This window comes from Rhinolophus ferrumequinum, chromosome 5 (assembly GCF_004115265.2).
Source record: "Rhinolophus ferrumequinum isolate MPI-CBG mRhiFer1 chromosome 5, mRhiFer1_v1.p, whole genome shotgun sequence".
Lineage (NCBI taxonomy): Eukaryota > Metazoa > Chordata > Mammalia > Chiroptera > Rhinolophidae > Rhinolophus > Rhinolophus ferrumequinum.
Genome location: NC_046288.1, coordinates 5254369 through 5278284, shown reverse-complemented (window position 1 = coordinate 5278284; position 23916 = coordinate 5254369). Strand labels below are relative to the sequence as shown.

General features: G+C 33.4%; 1 protein-coding gene across 14 annotated transcripts in view; it reads left to right on the top strand.

The window, feature by feature from the left end:
* Window positions 1-23916, top strand: part of PARD3 (par-3 family cell polarity regulator) — a 609985-nt gene that overhangs the window by 323417 nt on the left and 262652 nt on the right. For all 14 annotated transcript variants that reach the window (XM_033105853.1, XM_033105850.1, XM_033105852.1 and 11 more), the window contains 2 exons: window positions 12988-13079; window positions 15350-15433. In XM_033105853.1, coding sequence (XP_032961744.1) covers window positions 12988-13079; window positions 15350-15433 — 176 coding nt within the window. The remainder of the gene's footprint in view (window positions 1-12987; window positions 13080-15349; window positions 15434-23916) is intronic.

The window sequence follows — 23916 nt, the reverse complement described above, 5'->3', positions numbered from 1 at the left end:
GAAATATAAGCCACTGATAGAGATCCGTGAATCAGACAAGGAGAGATCACAGAGATAAAGAAAAATCTGGATGGAAGGTCTAAAAGACTTATTTTAGAAGTTGCCTAATGACAGATTCCAGGTTTTAAATAGGAAACAGTATTTGGTATTCAAAAGATTTCTTAAATGAGGGAAAAAAGATAGCTCTGGGCCTTGAAAAGCTCATCTGAATAGCAAAAGGCTGAGCTGACTTTACAGGAAACGTGTGAAAAACTTCTCAATGTCCTTCCCTTTGCTTTGTCTTTATCTGAAGATAATGCACATTGTTCATATACATTAAACGTGCACACTCTGGCGTGATAACCTTAAATCGATAGGTGTTGTGGCTTTTAAAAAATATGCTTTTAAAAATATACTTTAATAAGTTAAATTTTATTTTAGTTTCTTATTAGTTACTTAAAGTCTATTTTCTACCGAATTGAGGTACTGCCAGATAAACTTTTTGTCAAGAGAGAAAATTCCCCGTACTAGTAGTAGTCCAACTACTACTACTAGTAGTAGTTCAAACTGGTCTGTTATTTGGAGAACATATAAGCAGACTAGTTGGTCCTCTTTGATCTGAACATTTCAGGAATAAATATTTCAAGAGTAAAACCGGTTTTATCCCTGAGTATGACCTAAATAAATATTTCAAACCTGTTATTTTTGTAACTGAAAGTAGCTATTATCTGTTGTGTTTTACATTTTTTTATTTGTCCTATTTATCATTGATGCATTCATTTTATACTAAAAATGTAAGGAATCTGTTACTCTGAAGGCATCTCTTTCTGGTAAATATTGATAAGACAATCTTTCATATAAAATGAGCTGAAGTTTTTTAGTGCGTTTGCAAATCATGAATTCTGGATTTAATTATATCCCAGGGGAACAACCTGAGGAAACCAAAAGTACTGACATAATTAGATCAGATTATGTAATCAAAAGCAAATGATGTGGTTATTAAACCTAATGAAATGATTTCCCAGCATTTATTTCATTTCTCTGACTCAAGAAATGTTACTAATAAGTAAGTGTGTTGAAATGGACATTCTAAGCAATCACCACTCCTAAACAGTTCTTTCCTCCAGACTGTTTTGGGTTGGAAATATTTCTAAAGGTTACACATTAGAGCAGATAGTTGATGTCTTTTGAGACATAAATGAAAGAAAAGGGGGCAGGAAGAGTAGTGTGTGTCCTTATTGACGCCAGAAGGAAAGCAATGAAAGAAGCAAATTACTTTTATAAAGTACTGTTTTCTTGTATCACCACCTCCATTTTACATAAGATGAAAATGAACCAAGGGTATTATGTGATCATTTCACAAATATAATGATATGTTCAGCCTCACTAGTCATCTTAATTTCAAATAGAAAATCAACATGACTTCTTGTGGGTCTGATTAACTAAGGTGGTGTGTGTGTGTGTGTGCGCGCGCGCGCACGCGCATGTGCGCGTGTGTGAGTGTGTACGCGTGCCCGCGCGTGCAGCCAGTCAAGATCTGAGAAGATTTTAGCCTGCCACAGTTTCATTCATGGCTGCTGACAGAAGACATGAGACTCCCGATGAAGGATTTTATTCCTTTCTGCACAACAAGCAATACAAGCATCGGCATATTTGGTTTAGTTCCCTTCATCCCCCAAACCCATGGACGTGTCACCAGTGGGCCCAGTGGAGGCCTGCATGCTCTGGTTGATGTTACAGAAGAGGAACCCTGAGCTGAGGAAACTTGACTCTCCTGTAATGGGCAGATAGGATGCCCGCCCCTTTGCTTGGCGGGGAGATACTATCTCCGTTCTCAAGATGTCCAAATATGCGAGTCCCATGGAGGATTGTTTTCTAATACAGACAGTAAAAGCTGTGAAATGGACTATTTGAGATGAAGCTGGTTTGGTCCTTTTATAAAGTCATTTGGCACTAAGTACCTTAAAAATAATCGTGTCATTTGAAACATTCTATTTTAGACTTTTTTCAAAGAAAATGACCTAAATATTGAAATATTTTTATTTAGAAATCCATAATCATTGACGCTTTAAAATGTGCTGTGATAGTGAATTGATGAAATATTAAATCATTAAAAGTGATTTCTCTAAAATGAAATAAAATGATACATTAATTAAAATATATTTTATTACTATTACTGTATAAACAAAGAAAACCAATATGATTTCTGGAAAACTGGAAGAAAATACCAAAGGTTAGATGAAACAGGTAGAAATCATCTCATATAAGTACACTATTGTCTTAGAGAGCATGTTAGACTTTAATTACTGTAACTAAACTTCTGTGTATAGAAGATAGACTTATTTTTAACACCAAATGATATGTTATATATCAAGTTTTAATGGTCTTTTATTTATGTAGAAGGCAGTGTTGAACATCTTATTTATCACTTAATAGTGATGAGGCTGTGTTGCAAGTTACTGATCCTCATAGAAACTCAGTAGGTACTATTATTCTTCCCAATTTATAAATGAGTAAACAAAGAGATTACATAATTTCTTTGAAATCATTCTGTGAGCATAAGCCATGTTTTTAACCCCAGACTAAGGTGCCATACCAAATATTACACATGTTTAATACTTTAAAATTAGTGTCTTTGTTTAATGTCTTAATTTTTGTTTGGCATTTGTATCACATTCTGGACATTAAGGGCAGTGCACTAATACATAGCTAATTAGTTTTATTAATGCTAATCTATAAATTTATTATAAACTTTTGAACCATTATTTAAAATTGAGAATTCACACTAATTATCATTGCTATGTATCTTGTGTCAAACATATTAATAGGTTTCATTTTGTTTGAGAGAATACAATCTCTTGATCCCCAGGATATCTACCAACTAGCTTCCGCTTCATTAATTCAACTAGAAAATTGAGTGAAAGCAAGAGTTGTTTTTGGAAAGCTGTTTACTTTATCCAAGTTATTTATTGGTTTCAAGTAAGTTATGGACCACATTTCACAATTATAATATTGCATTGGAAAGTAATCGACCAGTGTACATTCTAATACATATTTGCACAAATGGATTTTTTTTGTAGGACCCATGTGTTGCTCTTTACTTGTTTATTAACTATTTAAAATAGTGACGTGTAGGACTCTGGGACTGCAAAATGTTTTCTTATCAGGCCCTTCAAACTTAATAATGGTGAAATATGTATTTATCATCAGAGAAAAAGGGGTAAACGTGCATATCTTGCCACCTGTTGAAAGCCTTGTTAGGTTTTTGTAGACCACAGAGCCCAGTGATGAATTTGGCCTTGTGTGACTCATCTTCACTCTTTCTTTGATTCGGTTTAATTGAAATTTCTTCTAGTTAGCTATTTGCTATGGCAGCTTACCTGACTTTTTCTCATCTTAATCTTTTCTGCCATTCAGAATATTACATGGAAACATTGATTTTTTTTTTAAATCACTCTGCTTGACTTCTAGAACTGATTAAATATGATGTACATTAATATCAATGAACAGTTCCATCTTTGTACTTCCCTATAATGTTCTCTTTTTTTTAGGCCCTTGACTCTTTGCAGTCACCTTTTAGAGAAATTATAATGATATTATGTAATAGAAAGTAATTTATAAAATGTATTGTAAGGTATTTTTTTAAATTAAACAATAGCCTTTATTTCTAAAATATGTCATACTTATTATATAAATTATAGACATGGTAAAAATCACTTGAAGTCCTGGCACTGGTAAGATTTCTTGATGTTTCTCCTAAAACGAAAATTTGCAAAACAAATATTTTAATAGTAATTCTTTCTATATAATAAAAGTATTTATTATATGTTCAGAATTTAATATTTTTTTGCAACATAAGTTTGATTATGGCCCTGACACTAACTTGTTGGCTATGGTCACATTTATTACTTAATTGTCTGGGTCACTGTTCTGTGAGTAAACATGGTGAACCTGAAGAACCTTGATGCAACAGGCCTTGATGCAATTTTCAAAATCCCAACATGACACTGAAGAGAAATATGAAATCTTTTTTAGGCCAAATTACCTCATAGTAAGAATTCCTACTTTGTTGTGTTATTAAATGAAAAGGTACATATAATTTGTGCATTCTAGATGTTTAGTAAAATTGATTCTTTTTTCCCTTAAACATTTTATTTTTATATGTAAGTTGCTTTCCATGAGTCCATCACAGCAAACTTATGAGATAGATAAAGTTATTTTTTTAATTCAGATTTAAAAAGTAGGGTTTGGTGAGATGAACAAGGACCTGGCAGAGGAAGGTTGTTCATTATACCCCTGCACGTGCTGGGCAAATACAGTAAGTTTCTAGATGTAATTTCATGTAGAGTGTTCAGTAACCCTTATTAATGAATATTTTGTATGTCAACAACACAGCTTTGGTATCCAAACGACATTGTGCTCAAATTATTGGGAACTTGTCCTGTGGTTATGTTGCTCAGTTAAGTTTAGAAAAAAGATTTTGCACATATTTAATTCATTAAAAATCCCATATGGTTTGTGTATTGACATATGTTTAAGGGTTGAGCTAAGGATAAAATTAAGGTTGTACTGAGGATTAAAGAAGTGGGTTTTTTAGTAACCAGTGCATCATAAGTCCTCAATACATAACTAGAAATTATTATATTTATTTTTTGTTACAGATTTTGAAATTTGTAAATTTGTTGCCTTTTTAAGAAGCGATTTGTATTTATCAGTAACAAGAAATATTTGTTTAGATTTTTTTGTTTATTTTTATTGATTTAAATAAATGTTTATCTAAAGATTATTTTAGTCCCTACCCTAATGAATCTATTAATTTTGAAATCATTATTAAGCCACAGGAAAATTGATTTTTTGAGTGAGAAGTTGTGTGTGTGTGTGTGTGTGTGTGTGTGTGTCTGTGTACGCGCGCGTATGTGTATATATGGTATAATTATACATTACTTTTTAAAAATAGTGGTGTTTTAATATACCACAATAAGATAACTATGGTGTACTTACCCATGTACTACTTATTTCACCCAAAAAATAAAAAAAATTTTCGCCTCAAGAAGGATTAGGATGTTATTTTTTAAAAGGCAAGATTGGTCAGATTACAAAACTGTACATTTTAACAATCCATAAGTCAGAGTATTTTTTCAGGCATGTTCGAAAGAAAACAAACTGGTGTTTATATGGTAAGCAAGACACATTGGAAACCAGATTAATTAGACTGATTAAAACCCTGTTACCTAATGGCCGCCATTTGGCCTTTCGAGTGTGGTGAAGGAATGTGAATGGTGCAGCTGCACGTGTTCACGCAAAACAAGTGACCTCTGTATTGTTGAGGTGGTGATAGATACCTGCGTTGTCATGTGTTTGGGATAAATGTGGGTAGGAATGAGGCAGATGATGTCAGGTGGGCTGCTGGGCTTAGTTATTGACTCAGTGATTGTTGGTAAGCATTAATATGTAAGGCTTCCTTTGTGTGTCATGGAGCACAGGAAGAAATGGAAGAAGAAAGAGGAGATTCCATTATATGATTGGATGTTGGACTAGGTATCTTCCAATAAGGTTCCTCCTTGCTCTGCAATTCTAATAATCTATGCGAAGCAGACTTACATTTTGGAACTTAATTTTGAGGTTCCACAATCCCACTCTGCATGTAACAGGTGCAAAGGTACATACTTTTTGTTGTTCTCTGTAGTTAGATTGCTTCCATAAATCAGCACCATCTGTTCGTTTTCAAAAGACTCTTCTCTTGCCCTGGGTTGTGTGGACTCATGTTGTTGTGTGTGCTCCAAGACAGGAAATGTTTCATTTCTGTAGCAAATGGAAATTTCCTGGACTGTGTTAAATACTATGTTTGCTGTTCCATTTAATCAGTATTAGCTAGAGAAGAGAATTTAGGAATCTGATTGAGGTGGATAAAGTTCACATGTAATACTCAACATCACATGTACTGAGATATTATATAATCCCAAATTATTTGATGTTGAGCTCTGGGGTCTGCAGAGCACAGTTTTTATTATAATTTGCGACACTGCATTTAAAAGTATAATACTATCAATTTTCCTCTCCATATTTTTATTTTAGAAGGTATTTTTATTTTAAAAATCTTGTTTATTATCTGGTATTGTCTGTCCTTAAAAATATTTGAATTTTTTTCATAAATGCTTTTGCTCTAGTGGGATATAGTGATTATGAAGTAAAATTATTACACATTTTCTGATTTTATGTCTTTGAAAGGTTGCTGTAGATTTATCATTGTCAGTTTTGAAGCCACCTCCTCCCACATATTTTCTGTTGTTTTCCAGGTTTGATGGGAAATTACTTTTCTCTGGAGATTGGACCAATTAATCAAGTAGTGGCAACATTAACACAAAAGCTTTCTGGAATCCTATTTGTGATACTTAGGGGACTTGGGGGCAGATTCCCCTTGGAATTATTTTCCATCAAATATGATCCCCCCCGAAAGTCATTTAACTCCTGCTGTCAACATCCAAATAAATATTTTCTCTGGAATACTATAACTCATTAATAGTTTACACGTCTTTCATTAAGTTTGGAAAATCTTGGAAATACTCTAAAAAGTGTGAAAAAGACCATTTAGTTGAGCATTTTTGTAGAAATATAATTGAACCCATTACTTTATTTAACTGTTGAGAATAATATAAACACTTGAGAAAAATTATTGTGAATTTGTTTAACACAGTGCCATCAGAACTCATTTCCTTTTGTGCTTCCTAAACATAAAAATCAAACGTAGGTATGCTGGAAATTTAAGTAGACAGGTATAACTTTAATTTTTCATAAAATATTTTTTAAATGATAAATTGTTTCTTGATATTGTGGGCTTTTCTTTTCACGTAATACATATTTAAAATACTCAGTTCCTTGGACCTCAGTATGAATGTAGATAAGGTGATTGATTTCTAGATGAAGTTTGTATTATGTTCCTTTAAAGCAGACAGTGTGCTTTGTTTTCCTTGTTTTGTAAACAAACCAGGTACAAAATTTGTCCTTTTAGTTTATATGGTGAATGATGGAGGCAGGATTTAACTTTTAAGTGTTGTAATTTCTAATCCTGTAGTCTTTGCATTGGCATCCCCTTAAGTTTTGTGTATCTTTTCTTTTAAATCTGTGAATGTAGAGATGGTATTTCATATTCAAGTAGGAAAAGATGCAATTAGATAATTTTTCAAAATGAAAAGATAATTAGTTTAGCCAAATTTAGTTTTTTTAAACACATAGTTCATGTGAGTGCTTATGATTTCAGAATGTAGCATCTATTGGCTTTTTCAATTGAGGTTTTTTTCAGCTGAGAATTAGCCTTGTATTGTTAGTATTATGGAAGAGAGTAAGGGTATTAATTTTTACTAGAAGCAGAGAACCAATAAGTTCACATAATGCTTTTATCTCCACTTGTCTAAAACAAATTTCTAACCTGATTTAAAACTCATCCTTATCAAATATACATTTTCTCACAACTCTTTTCTCTCCTTTGACTCCATTTAAAAAAATTTTTGCTTAGATCAATAAAATATGGTATAAAGGTTAACAAAATCTTTCCCTGTCCTTCTGTATGAATTTAAACTTTGGTTATTTTTTGGCTTCCTTTTTCTGGAAGCCTGATAAAGTTTGCATCAACTACCTTTGTATGGTGAAAGTGACCTCTGGTTGATAAATTTCATCTGCACTCAAAAAACTGTTAATATGCGACAAGCAGCTATGGACATGGTGTTGGTATAAGAGATACTGGTTTCTCTGAGGCAAGAGACTTATAAGCCAGGGCAGTGCTTGCAACCAGCTAATGTGAGTGTCTGTCCCTGCAACTGAGCTGTGAGCTGGGAGACCTACAAGAAGAGGTCCTGGATAGCTGTGCAGACTGTTCCTCCCAAGGACATTTTCCAATATCTAGTCAGAATAGAAATAAATTAATAAACACTAGCAGGCTCTCTGTTCTGTTCCTTCTGGTTCCCTGTCCCTCTCCCCAGAGGCAGCAACTTTCAATTTACACAGATGTTTGTTGTGGTATTTACTTCCATTTTTCTAAATAAATGGTTTATGACATCCGTTGACGTGCCGTTATGGAGGGTGAGAGATTTTCCTTTTATGCCACTTTCACTTTCCATGTTCCCATCTTTTCCGTATTGCTACATCAATAGCCAGTGTCACATTATATGGTAATGTAAGAATTGCTCCCTGCGTAACTAAGTTGGCACTCTGATTAAATATCCTCTCCTACACATTTTCTTTTGTTGTTCCTGCAGCTAATTTGTTTGACTTTTTAAAAATTTGTTTTGTTTTCCCTGTACATATCTTTAATTCCCCCCGCTCACATGCACATTCTCTATGAGATTTGTCAAAATATTTCCCAATATTCAAAAAATCAGACCAATTATTAATTTCTTTTTCTCATGGAGATTGATAACCCACACCTCTCCATCCTGCTGCTCTAATCTGAACTGGTTTCTGCTTCTCTGTGCTGTCTTTTCACTATATTCTGGGACTTTCCTTGGGTTCTGTCCATTGTTTTATTGAATTTTCTGGATTTTGCTGGAGCACATACCAACATAGCTTTTTATATGAAAGAGTCCATGGGAAGTAAAGACTTTGCATGTCTGAAAAGTATTTTTTCAACTTTCACACTTGATTTTTTTTTTTTTGGTTTGTTTGAACAGAGTTCTACACTGAAAAATAAGTTTTTCCTTGACATAGGAAATATGATTCTTTTATCTAATAGAATTTAATGTTGTTGGTAGTTAATAGGATGAAGACATTTATCCTAGGGCATTTCTTAATGATATTCCTAGATTTAGTTTGCTACCGTGTTTCCCTGAAAATAAGACCTAGCCGGACAATCAGCTCTAATGTGTCTTTTGGAGCAAAAATTAGTATAAGACTCGATCTTATTTTACTATAAGACCGGGTCTTATATAATATAATATAATGTAATGTAATGTAATACTGGGTCTTGTATTAATTTTTGCTCCAAAAGACGCATTAGAGCTGATTGTCCGGCTAGGTCTTATTTTTGGGGAAGCATGGTAGTAATCATACAAATGGTACCATTTGACAATGCATAGATTAAATTCGTGGTTCAGAAATAATTCTCCACAATTTTCTTGCATTTTTACACATCTTGTTCTGAACTATCCTTTCAAGGATGCGTGTATAGCAAAAAGCCTTGGAAGATGGGTGTGATGTCTTCACCCACTGAAATGAGTAGGCATGCTTCCTGTGTAAGAGATTTGGCTTCCCTAAGTTCATATTTCTTCTGTGTGTGCCAGTGTCCCCTGGCCCTCTTTATATCACCTTGTGAGAGTTTTAGCTTGAGGAACCAGAGCACGAAGGGATGATACTCTGACTAAAGCTATCGCTGTAATAAACTGTCCTTTGTCTCTGACCCAGGAGTCTCGTTTCTGCTGCCGGCATTCGTAAAGCCATGGCAGGTGACTTATGGGCTTTCAAGTCGGGTAAAATCTTAGACCCTTCGCCGTTATTGATACCTATTTTCTCTTTGAAAATTTCCTCAATCAGTAACCCACAGTGTTTTCCTCGTCCTGCCATTTACTTGATTGTATATAGCATTTAGTGTATATTTTTTAACATGTTTTCTCATTCCAAAGGCACTTTCCAGTGAAAGTACTTTGTATATTGTAAAGCACAACAAATGTTGGATTTTATGAAAGTTTCTAAAATGTAGATGATATGTTCTGTATTTAATGCAGTAGGTAATATGTTTAATATTAAATTGTATGGCAAAGCACAAAGTATGAGTGGATGAGTATGTATTTTTAAAATATCTTACAGTTATGTAACATTACCCTAAAACATTTATTGAGATATGTTTTATGTCAGATTTGATCATTTATTTCTCTTTTCAATAACAGCTAGTATTTACTGGGCAATTATTGTGTGTCAGACATCATCTTACTCATTTCACCTTCTTACTTACCTAGGACCCAGTAGTTCTAGGAAGATATTTTTATTCCTATTTTATAGACGAAGCATTAGAAATATAGAAGGGCTATATATACCTGACAAAGGATATTAAATTGGCATATGATAGATCTGTCTAACCCAGATCTGTTTAATTCTCTAACCTGAGCTTCTACCCACTCTGCCTTTCTATAAAATGGAGAGAAGGGAAAGGTTTAAAAAGTTTATTGACTCACCTGGAAATCTTTTAACACTGTGTAGTTTAAATTAATACTATAGGTCTTCAATATTGATTTGACATAAATAATAGATTCATTTACAGTAGTCTCCCCTTATCCACGGTTTTGCCTTCCATGGTTTCAGTCACCTGTGACCCATAGTCCAAAAATATTAAATGGAAGATTCCAGAAATAAACAATTCATAAGTTTTAAGTTGTGTGACATCACACTTTGTCCCACTTGGGACATGACTCATCCCTTTGTCCAGTGTCTCCAGATTGTATATGCACCTTACCCGTTAGTCACTTATCAGATCAGTTATCAGGTGGGGGACGTCCATATTCACATAACTTTTATTACAAGTGTATTGTTATAATTGTTCTATTTTATTATTAATTATTGTGAATTTCTTACTGTGCCTAATTTGTAAATTAAACTTCATCATAGGTGTATATGTATAGGAAAAACCACAGCATATATGGGGTTTGGTACTTTTCTGTGGTTTCAGGCATCCACTGAGGGTCTTGGAATGTATCCCAGATCAGGGGTGATTACTGGACTATGGTTATAATGGAATTCAGTTTATAACTCTTGCTAAAAGTAACTGTGTTCAGTCACAGCTTTTTAAAAGTATAAAACAATAAAAGAAAGCAATATAGAAGCTGATACTTACACACTCAGAAGTTGGGAAATTGTTAAGATGTGGTTCCCAGAGCATTTGCAGCTCAACCTCAGGGCAGTGAATGTTGCTCTGTAAACTGAGCACCGTATGAAGCTTCATGAAATAATATTCTGCAAGGTCTTGGGCTCCTGATAACGGGCACTGTGGGAACAAGGAATGTGTACATTATCAATCAGTTACTGTTTTATCATTGCAGTTTGGGGCATTTCATTTATGTGCTTCATTGTGCGACACAGGTGGTTCAACTGGTCATACATCGTGATTGCATTTCAGTGGCGCTTAAATTATTAATGCCTTTGGAAACAAAATGTCTTTAACTTGTAAGATTATCTTTTTTTCCCCATCTGATTTATAAACAGTCACTTTGCTCACCTCCCCTATTCCCATTCCCAAAGGAAAAACATAATTTTGGGAGTTGTTTACATTCAAAGTGTGGTTCCTAGGCAGGTTCAAGATGCTGCTTAACCTCTGAAATGTATTATGTGCTGGTGCTTAAAAGAGATAGATGACTAAGAAGTGCATATTAGAGCCTCTGGAAACATGGCATCATCAATCTTGAAGTAGCTTGGCTTCATGCAATGGCCTGCCATTGAGGACCTAGGGAGCCCATCTATAACTCATAGAAAAACTGAGTGCAGTCAGCTTCTTATTTTGGTAGATTCTCAGAGGAAATGCCAGCTGGATGTTACCAACTGTTCTGCCCTGCCTTACTATTGCTTCAATAATTTAAAATACTGTTTGACCCTGTATCTTGAACTTACAACCTTTGCTTATCATTTTCGTTGATGTCTCTGTTGACATCCTATACGTTTCTACTATGAGTCTTTCAAATACATGATTAAAAATATAAAATTTTTTCTCTAATGGTAGACTCTCATGTAGGTGGTTTAATGAGTTAGCATATGAATCACTGTTACCTAATTTATGTAGTAGAAAGGATAAACTTAACAAATTAAATGTATGCATATATATAAATTATATATAAATTATGTATATATATATATATAAATAAACTTCTAAGAAATAGGTTAAGTAAATTTTATTTAGTTGTATTTGGAAACTTATTGCCCTAGAGATTCCTAGGGATGATTTTGTTTTCATTAGCAAAGTATTGACCTACTGATGCTAGACGCTGCGGTCCAAGGTAAAACCTCCAGGAGCCTCGCAGCCACTGAGTTTGGAGATTGAGTCTTTTCTAAATATTCTAATTTGGTTAATAAGACCATTGATATCAGTCAGGCGTGTTTATCATTATTCAAGTTATCCTGAGAAGCCAACTTAACCATCAGTGAACTCTTTAATGAAAAGACAATGACTAAGATTATAAAGTAAGGCGTGTTCTTGGGTGACATTTCATTTATTTTTATGAACCATCACATTTATTCCACATGACACCTTTTGGTGTACCAGCATACTTAACCAATCCCAATGTCTACAACATGTTGGAACATAATTTTTATAAAATGTTGCCTTTGTAAAAGAAAGCATACAAAGGTGGGTGTTGATTATATTGCTGTGTGTGCCTTTCTCTCTGCTGGGTCTTTCATTAACAGAAGTAAACAGAAGTGGTTCTTTACAAGTATAACTAAGATCTTAATGCATTTATGGATAATTAATAGTTGATTGGCTCAGGGTAACTTTATATGAAATTTCATAGGATGAAGGATTTGAGACAAGGATTGTACTTCATACTCCTTTACACAAGCTGTGTTAGTGGAACTGAGGAACTGACACATATGACTTGGAAGAGTTTGGTAGTCATTGAAGTTTATAATGTCTCAACTGTTTAGTAAAAATTTTAAACATGCATCCTCAGTGTCATGTACATTTATTTATTAATATGTTATAATATTGTAATAATGTATAATTACTTCCTAAAACATACACCAAAAAGTGAAGTAAAATGATAAGAAAGTTCACATTAATTAGAAGTTATGTTTTCTTTTCTTATCACAGTGATGTTTTGTTCGCCTCCTGGGATATGCTAACTCAGGAGACTATTGCTTTAAAATGCAGCTTTTCATCATACTCATCTTATCATCAAAGGTTATCTTCCCTGGGGGGAAGACCTAATTATGACATCATCACGATGCCAAGTGGACTCCACTTTTATACAGTTTTCTTTCACATTATAGAAATAAACGTAACGCAGAGTATACTTCTCTTTGTGTTCTGCTTCCTAGGATGAGGATGGGACAGAAGAAGACAACAGTCGTGTTGAACCAGTTGGACATGCCGACACTGGTTTGGAGAACATGCCCAACTTTTCTCTGGAGTGAGTTACTGATGATTTTCACTAAATTTGTAGCATATATGTAGCATCGCTGATAGCAGCAAGTATTCCAAAAGCATATGGCATGCGGAATGTTTGTGCTGAGTTAAAATTTGCCTGGCATTGGTTTGTTGTCCAAAGAGCATCTTTCATCTATTGAGTTATTAATAATTATCTAATGTAAAAAGAATAGCATGGAAATTCACATGTAACTGTCCTGAGTTTCATGCTTTGGCAAATACTATTAAATTATAATATCAAATAGTATTTGACTGACAATGTTTGTCGTATTAACAGCACTATAACTGTTTTCAGATTGCTTTGTATGTCAGTATTTTGGTCATTTGGTCTTCAATTTGGCTAAATAAAAAAAATTGTAGACATACTTTACTTGACAAACTAGTTGGATCATGTAAACATTAGCCATTTTAGTATGTATGTGTGTATATATATATATATATATATATATATATATATATATGTATAGTTTGAAAAAATAGAATCTCTCAAGGTATTTGAAAAATTAGAGGTTATTGATTAGAGACCTTGAACATGATTTTAATTATAAAAAGACAAAGTAAAACGTTCCTATATTATCACAACGGTACAATTATTTTAAATATTGGCATGTTTAAATGGAAAGGGTTTTCCAGACTTCTTCCTTTGATAGCTTAGAGTAGGGAGGGCAGTCATTCTGAAATTTTTCTTTGACTTTGGGTAAAAGTTAGAGGATCTAGATATTAACATTTGTATTTTTCTGTCTTCTTTTAGTCTTACAAGGGAAGGCTATAAGAACTTCCTCAGTAAGATTAGGCTTTAGAATCAGATTATGTTTGGATATAGAGTAACCAGTGTTCTCTAAGTATTTACATTTACAAAATACTTGCCATGTCGTAATTTTTTTAGAATGAATGTACAATAAAAAAATTATTAAAGTAACCGTACTATTCTTAGTTGACAAACCAATCATTAAGTAGATTTTAAATGGTATTAAAAGTATCTAAAATATGATGTTGTGAAATTCTATGAAAATATAAAAAAATTTAAATTCCATTTAAAGTGTTACTTTAGTACGGCAAAATTTTTATTTTGTCCTAATTATGTGTGTGATTAAATCTGTGCACATATTTTCCATTTTGTTTTTATTTGTTTGATATTCCTGTCTTTAATTTTCTTTAGTCCTTGTATTATATAACCAGGACATTCATAGAATATAGGATAACTTCAGGTTATTATTTTGGAAATACAGTGGAAGAATTGCCATTTTCCATTATATAAAAACTATAGTGTGACCTTTGTCATTTATTTAAGCAAGTCTACCTTGCTTAAACTAGATGTTTAATTAAAATACTATATCCAAATGTTGATTGTTAGATAAGTACTGTTTAGACTTTTATACAATACTCACACACACAGAAACACACGCAGCAGTCTGCAAAGAAAGTGAAATCTCATTTAAGTGGTTTAGGACATTTACAGTCTCTAAAATACGCCCATTTTCATTAAATCCAGGCTTATTGCTTAACAGTAAAGTAGTTATGTAATAGAAGTAATTTCTCGTTACTTCATGTAAATAGCTTCGTGACTTTAAAGTTCAATTACCGACACTTCTATGAACATTATTTGTGTTTTAGTGGATATCTATTCACTTTGAGAAAAAAGTTTCATAACCTGTACTTGCAACAGTTAGGAAATGGTGGCTTGGAATTGTGGAATAGTGGGGAACCAGGATAGCTGGATCACATCTGGACTGTCACCTACAGGGGCAAAACTTTGACCTTATTGGATGATGGAAGACTCAACGATATGAGATATATCGGAGCGCTGTATAAATTATAAAAGTGCTTTTTAGCTGCAACACCTTCACTGAGTTAATCTTCATTGCCCTTGAAAATAGATATTGGGATGGTACATTTTTAGTGGAATTCTAGAGATTTGACTTGCAAAATGTGTACATAGGTTACATAGAAGAGTGGTCCGAGGGAAATGGTTTTATGTCATTTTTAATGTAGTTATTTCTGATGATTGCTCTCCCTCCATGCCATCAGACTAGAGGTCAGGTATGTAGTGTTTAACGTTGCCTTCATCACCATGCTTATATTCCAGAATGTGTATGTACACGCTTGTGTGCTTGGTGGGGTTTTTGTTTTGTTCTCTTTTGTTACTTATTGTATGTCTGTGTTGCTGTGGTTTTTTTGTTTTGTTCTGTTTTGGTTTGGTTTGGTTTGTTTACAGTCCATGTTCATGCTCCCTCATTCATCATTGTCTCACAGTGATATGGTAAAGCTCGTACACGTCCCCAACGATGGAGGGCCTCTGGGAATCCATGTAGTGCCTTTCAGTGCTCGAGGCGGCAGGTAACGTATCTTGGAGGTTTTTGATTGAATCATAATGTGCAGTGTTTTATCTTCAGTTTATGCTCAGATACACAATGGTGTTGATTTAGCATATGCTTAATGCAAACATTTTCATTTGGGGCAACTGCCACTTCGTTCATACGTATATACATCATAATCATAGAAATAACTTAGGCTGATGAAGAAACCTAGCATTTAAATTGTCCTAATAATTGTATTGTTCATCACCTCTGTGCAGACATTTTACTTTGTTATCAATTGTTGATAGACATTAGAGTCAGAACTTCAGATGAATTTGCAAAATTAAGGGTGAACTTAAAAGCAATTTTCTGGAAAAATTTATCCAATACAAATTATTTGGATAACTTAGGTAATGATCCATTTTATATTCATTTTTATGTTTACTTAGTTCTTCATTTTATAACTTTTTTATAATTTTGTTTGACATTTTAAACAGTTAGACAAGCTATGGATTTATTTCCTACCATGTAGCCTGTGGGTCCTTTCTTTCAGTAGTCTCTGCACATTCCAATGTCAAAATTTTGTAGTTTGTTAATCAGACTTCATTACTTTATAGACCATATATCCTTCAAATGTTATATGAGTTGCATTTATTTTGCTGCTTTTTTTGTGAAAGAATTATTGTTTTTGTTTGTTTGTTTTAATATATTCAAATACACAGTATAACTTGATTTTGCAAGAAATGGTTGATGGGCTTCTGTCATGGACAAGTGAGGTGCATGGCATCCTTCCCAGGAGCGTTAACCTATGCACATTTAACTTGTTGATGTTTAATCACATACTTTTTTATTTACCCATCTAATGATTACCCAGTGAAAGATGTTTATGAACTCTTTGGCTTCGTATTCTGAACTTCTTTCTTTTGTTGTGATTTTATTTACTAGTTTTTTTTTATTTTAACTTTATTTACCCTGGGAGAATGGGAAGCTGAAAAGGTACTTTAGATCAATGACCGAGATCTTAGAACATGGTTTGAACTCTGACCAAGGAATTACAAGCATATCATGAGTTGTAAAAGACAGATGCAGTATCACTTGCCAAGCTTGTGATTAAATTATTTATTTTTTTAAAATGGGTCTTTGAACAATTGTACTACCTTCCTGGTATATGTTCCTAACTGTGGGAAGTCCAGATTTCATCTCTTTGGTAAAGTACTTTGGTAAAGTACCTTATGGAATGTCTGGATGCTGAAACTTTGATTTACCTAGAACTCTGCTAGAGTATGAGACTTGAATATTAATGTTATGTAACAAGATGTGAAATTCACCTTGAATTTGGGAGTGGTGGTATATTCGCAGAGTTGTAGTTACTTTCACTTGTTTCTTCCTCTTCTTCTTTTTAAAATTTTAAACTCTGAGAAGCATTGAAATTTCTTCAAAGAACTTTTAGTTAAACAAGCTTAGTTGTTTTCAAATTGTCTCTAGCCTGCATTTCCTTTAAAAATATAATTTAAAATAATCTCAAAAGTTAAATCTTTTTCCATTTTTATCATAAGTTGAAAAAATAAGGTAAAATACATGGATTATAGCTTCCCATTATTAAGATGTCTTTAACTGTTTGTGGAATATGACTCCTGACAAATGAGATTTAATTTTGTATCAGCTTTGAACCAGTATTTCAATGACAAACATGTTATTTTCTGTCATTTATTATACAATTCCCACCTCAGTGTAAAAGGATATTAAAACAAAATACCTCGATGAAAAGCCTAAAGCAAAAGGAGAATAATATAGAAAAACCTACTATAGATTAATTCAATGAAAGGCATTTCCTAAAATCCACCGAAGTTACTGGTTCCCATGGTGTGTTTAGTTTCAATATACAGAACACATTTAAGGAGACACATATCCCTTTGCAGAGCTAGAAGTTGTTTTTCAGCTGAGTCATTTTTAATCCCTGTTGATTGGGCATTTAATGAAGAAAATCTCTTGTAGCTTTTCTATATAAGGGATAAAGAGATTAAGAAAATCAGATTTCCTATAAATCTTTAATAGGCATCACCAGTTTTCATACTGGGAAACAGAACAATTTTGTTTTTTTCCAACGCCTGTATATTGCATCTTTAAGTTTCCTCATGGACTTGATAGTAATGGTTCTTTAGAGTTAGGTTGACAATGGGGAGAATAAACAGGCAGGCTGCTCAGAATCGTAGATAGCAATCTTCAGAAGCCAGAAACACCTATCTCCCTTGTTCTCAGAAATGCTTCGAAGTAGATTCTTCTGATTCAGTTAGATACCTTCGCAAGGTTTTACCAGGTGAGAATTCCTGTGTTAGGTGCTAGGGAACTAAGATGAATAGGACATAATCTTCCTCCAGGGATTTGCAGTCAAAGTGGAGTGATAGCCAAGAAATGACACAATTATAATTGTGTGATAAATGTTGATATAGTTATATAATAGGTACTTTGTGAACTGATAGAGGAAGTATTGTTTGAATTAGATTACTGTAGCTGGCTTGTGGGGGAAGATGATTTTAAATGTGATGAGAGCTTCTAAAGGAAACCACCTCAACTCTATGATGGCTGTAAGGGCAAATTAAGCAATTCCATATAGCAGAAAGGAAGAAATTAAGTAGAACTCATGACAAAATTGCACATATATCTACTGGGAATACAAAAATACATATTCATGGGATGTAAGTAGAAATTTCCAAGAATAACTTCCCTTGTAAAAAATTCCAACCATACTTGGGCCTTCTCAGTTTCGGAGATACAACTAATTGAATACCACTTACCGAATACTCACAGGCATACACAGCAGATCCTTGGATAACATCGTTTCATTCGATGTTGTTTTGTTATAATGTTGATGAGGTGCTGTAGGAACTTAACTCTTGTTTATATCAATTAGCCTGTGGTAGAATTGTTTCCTTATATGTCATTTCACTGCAGTTCCAAGAACTTATTGATGATATTAAGTGAGGACTTGCTGTACCTCATTTTATCGCAGTTCACCTATTGAGCTTTACAGATAATTGGATTTTTTACAAATTGAAGATGAGATTCTCCACTAGCAAAAAGATTATGACTTGCTGAAGGCTCAGATGGATGTTAGAAATTTTTAGCAATAAAGTATATTTTAATGAAGGTATGTACATTGTTTTTTTCAGATACAATGCTACTGTACAATCAATAGACTACAGAATAGTATAAACATAGCTTTTATATGCATTGGGAAACCAAAAAATTCACATGACTCACTTTATATTGTGGTACTCACTTTATTGTGGTGGTCTGGAACTGAATCTGCAGTATCTCCAAGGTCTGCCTGTAATTTCATAAACGTGACACATGAATGTCAGTATTGCTTTCTGATTTAGATTTCAAAGTCAAAAAATATAAGGAACAATGCAGAATGGGGGTTATATATCATAAACTACAGCAAAACAATGCAGAACATCTAGAATATCAAATATGATTCTGTAATACAGGAAAAATGTGAAGTCAGTTTTAGATAAACATTTAAAGCTACTAGGTATAATTATGGCCTGAGGTATAATAAAGTTTTTTTTGGTTTGTTTTTCATTTTTAATAAAGATCTTCCTGGGCCTACTTAAAAAGACTGTTTTCTAGACTAGGTTGGATGTTGCTCCTTGAATGGGGCATCAGTGACAATTGGCATGTGGTTGATCATCCGCCTACCACAGCCTCATATCCTGAGAAATGGAGACAAATAGATGCATAGAAAAGACAGTATTATCTTTCCTTTGATGCTGTTTCTCTTTAGTCATCATCTGTATGTTATTCAGAAATAAAGTTAACTGATCCCCGTCCAGAGTTCTTTATTCATAGTTTTATTACCTTGAAATAAATTTTCACATCATACATATAATTTCATTTCCTGCTGATTTGAATGGCAAACATAGCTTCCTTATTTAAATCACAAATGTTACTACTTTCAGAAAGTAAATAATTGTCTTATGGCAGAAAAAACATCTTTTTTTTTTAAACATATTTTTATATTTCTATGATTTGGCCTATAGGTATTGCTTGGTAAGGGAATGAACGAACCAATGACTATCCAAATTAGCTATGGCATTGCTATATTAGAAATAAAACAGTCAGGGTACCCTGGCTCAATAGTTGTTAATGACTTTTCCTGAAGATTTCTAATCACATAGGAGTATGATTATGATGTATTGTAACGCTAAGTATTTAAAAAGTAAGATACAGAAGAGCAATATAAGAATAATGGGTATACCAGAAGGAGAAGAGAGGGAGAAGAGAACAGAGAGCCTATGAAAACAAATAGTCGATGAAAACTTCCCAACCCTATGGAAAGAACTGGATCCTCGAATCCAAGAAGCAAACAGAACACCTAATTATCTCAATCCAAAAAGACCTTCTCCATATTAAAACTGTCAGAAATTAATAACAAAGAAATAATTCTCAAAGCAGCCAGGGAAAAGAAGACAGTCATCTAAAAAGGAAAGGCCGGTGGATTACCATCAGATTTTTCTGCAGAAATTCTACAAACCAGGAGGGATTGGAATCAAATATTCAAACTATTAAAAGAGAGAAATTACCAGCCAAGAATAATGTATCCAGCCAAGTTATCCTTTATATGTGAAGGAACAATAAAGATTTTTACAGACATGCAGAAGCTGAGGGAATTTTCCACCACAAGGCCTGTATTATAGGAAATATGGAAGGTGGTTATTCTACTTGAAAGAAAAAGGCAAAACTGAATAAGATGACTAACAGACAGAAGCAGGAAATGGCAACCAGTATTCAGAATAAGGCACTATATACTTAAATATCACGTAAAGATTAAAGGAAGTAAAAACATAAAAAGCTAATTGCTAATGCAACTCAGAAATGAACTCAGCATAAATAGGGATAATTTGTGACGAGAAGAGGTAAAGGTGTGAATTTGCAAAGTGTATTGGAGATAAGATGAATGTTGAAGAAAAGGACTGTTGTATATATGAAACTTTCTTTTACTTAACTGAATGGTAACCACACACAAAAGAATCAAGAACTGAGACACATAAAAAAAAAAAAAAAAAAAGAAACAGGAAAAAAATCATAGAATACCACCAAACTAAATTAACCGATAGAAATAGAAGGCAAAGAAATAATGGAGACAATGAGCTACCAGACAACAAAAGATAAAATGGCTATAGAAATCCTCATATATCAATAATCATCCTAAATGTAAATGGTTTGAACTCACTAATAAAAAGGCACAGAGTAGCAGATTGGATCAAAAAACAAAACCCAACCATATGCTGCCTTCAAGAGACACAACTCAGCTACAAGGACAAATATAGACTCAAAGTGAAAGGGTTGAAAATGATTCTCCAAGCAAGTGGCATCCAGGGAAAGGCGGGTATATTCATACTTATATCAGATGAGCTAGACCTCAAGATAAAAATGTTGACGAGGCAAAGATGGAAATTTCATAATGATAAAGGGGACAATACATCAAGAATTCATAACACTTATCAATATCTATGCTCCCAATCAGGGAGCACCCTAATATATAAAGCAACTACTAAGAGAACTAAAGGGAGAAATTGACAAAAACAATTACAGTAGGGGACCTAAATACCCCATTGACAGCTATGGATAAATCATCCAAACAGAAAATCAATAAGGAAATAGCCTTAAATGATACCTTAGACCAAATGGATATAATCAACATTTATAAGCCTTTCGTCCCAGAACACCAGATTGTACATTCTTTATCAGTGCACATGGAACATTCTCAAGGATAATTGTATATTTAGACACAAAACTAGCCTCAACAAGTTTAAAAAGATTGAAATTATACAAGTGTATTCTCTGACCACAGTGCTTTGAAATTGGAGATCAACTGCAAAAAGGAAGTATGAAAAATCACAAACATGTTGAGATTAAACAACATGCTACTAAAGAATGACTGGGTCCAAGGTGAAAAAAGGTAAGATCAAAGGTTACGTACCATATTTCCCCCAAAATAAGATCTAGCCAGACAATCAGTTCTAATGCGTTTTTTGGAGCAAAAATTAATATAAGACCCGGTTTTATTTTACTATAATATAAGACTGGGTATAATATCATATAAGTCTAGGTATAATATAATATAATATAATATAATATAATATAATATAATATAATATAATATAATACTGGGTCTTATATTAATTTTTGCTCCAAAAGACGCATTAGATCTGATTGTCCGGCTAGGTCTTGTTTTCGGGGAAACACGGTAGAAGCAAATGAGCATGAAAATACAACATATCAAATCTTTTGGGATGTAGCGAAAGTGGTAATATGAGGGAAGTTTATATCCTTACAGTTCTGCCTCAAAAAACAAGAAAAATCTGAAATAAACCAGCTAACACTACGTCTTTAAAAACTAGAAAAAGAAGAACAAATGAAGCCCCAAGTCAGCAGAAGTAAAGAAATAATATAAATTAGAGCAGAATTAAGTGAAATAGACAGCAAAAAGACAGTGAAAAAAATTAATGTAACAAAGTGAACAAAGAGCTGGTTCTTTGAAAAAATTAATAAATTTGAGAAACCCCTGACTAGACTCACTACAAAAAAATACAGAAAAGACTCAAATACAAAATCAGAAATGAAAGAGAATTTATAACACATACCACAGAATACAAAAAATTGTGTAAGAATACTATGAAAGACTATGTGCCACCAAACTCAATAACCTAGAAGAAGTGGACAAGTTCTTAGAAATATATAACCTTCCTAGACTGAATTTCGAAGAAAATCTAAATAGACCAATAAACAGTAAGGAAATTGAAACAATCGTCTAAAACCTCCCCAGAAGCAAAAGAGGACCAGATGGCTTAACCCATGAATTCTATTAAACTTTCGAAGATGATTTAATACTTGTCCTTCTGAAACTCTTCGAAAAAAATTGAAGAAGAGGCTATATTTCCTAACTTATTTTATGAGGCCAACATTACCCTGATACTAAAACCTGGTAAGGCTAGCACAAAAAAGAAAACTGCAGACCAATATGTGATGAATACAGATGCAAAAATCCTAAACAAAATACTAGCAAATAGAATACAAGAATACATTAAAACGATTATACATCATGGTCAAGTGGGGTTCATTCCAGGGGTACAAGGATGGTTCAACATACAGAAATCAATCAATGTAAGATACCACATAAACAAAATTAAGGGGAAAAATCATATGATCATATCAATAGATGCAGAAAACATATTTGACAATATACAACATCCATTTATAATTAAAACACTTAATAAAATGGGTATAGAAGGAAAGCACCTCAGCATAATAAAGGCCATATTTGAGAAATCCTCAGCTAATGTATACTTAATTGAGAAAAACTGAAAGCTTTTCCTCTAACATCAGGAACAGGATGATGATGCCCCCTCTCACCAGTGTTATTCAACGCAGTACTGGAAGTCCTAGTCAGAGTAATCAGTCATGTGAAAGAAGTAAAAGGTATCCCAATTGGGAATGAAGAAGTCCAATTGTCACTTTTTGCAGACAACGTGATTCTTTATATAGAAACTCCTAAAGAGGCCACCAAAAAACTACTAGAAACAGTAAACAAATACAATAAAGTTGCAGGATACAAAACTCAGTGTACAAAAATCATTAAAAGAATCAATCATTTGCATCAATCAAATGCAATCATTTGCATTACTATATACCAACAATGAAATGTCAAAAAAAGTGATGAAAAAAACTATTTTGCAATTGAAAAAAAAGTATAAAATACCTAGGAATAAACTTAACAAAGGATGTGAAGGATCTGTACACTGAAAACTATAAGACATCATTAAAAGAAATGGAAAGATATTCCATGTTCATGGATTGGAAGAATCAACATAGTTAAATTGGCCATATTACTGCAAGCAATATAGATATTTAATGCAATCCCCATCAAAATTACAGTAGAACTTTTTAAGGAAATACAATAAAAAATCATCAGATTTGTATGGAATCACAAAAGACCCTGAATAACCAAAGCAATCCTGAGGAAAAACAAGGCTAAAGGCATCACACTTTCTGACTTCAGTTTATGCTACAAAGCGACACTAATAAAAACAGCCTGTTATTGGCAGAAAAACAGACATAGACCAATGGAATAGGATTGATAACCCAGAAATGAACCCACAAATGTATGGGCAAATACTTTTGTACACATGAAAACGTAGAAATGGCCAACAGATATATGAAAAGATGCCCAACTTCTCCAGCTATTAGGAAAATGCAAATCAAAACCACAATGACATACCACCTCACACATGTTAGAATGGCTGTTATCAATAAGACAAGTAATAACACGTATTGGCAAAGCCATGGTGAAAATGGAACCCTCATTCATTGCTGGTGGGAATATAACCTGGTACAGCCAATATGGAAAAAGAGTATGGAGGTTCCTCAAAAAATTAAGAATAGAATTATGTGAACCCAACAATCCCTCTTCTGGGTAGTTACCCCCAAAATCTGAAAACTTTTATCCATAAAAATACT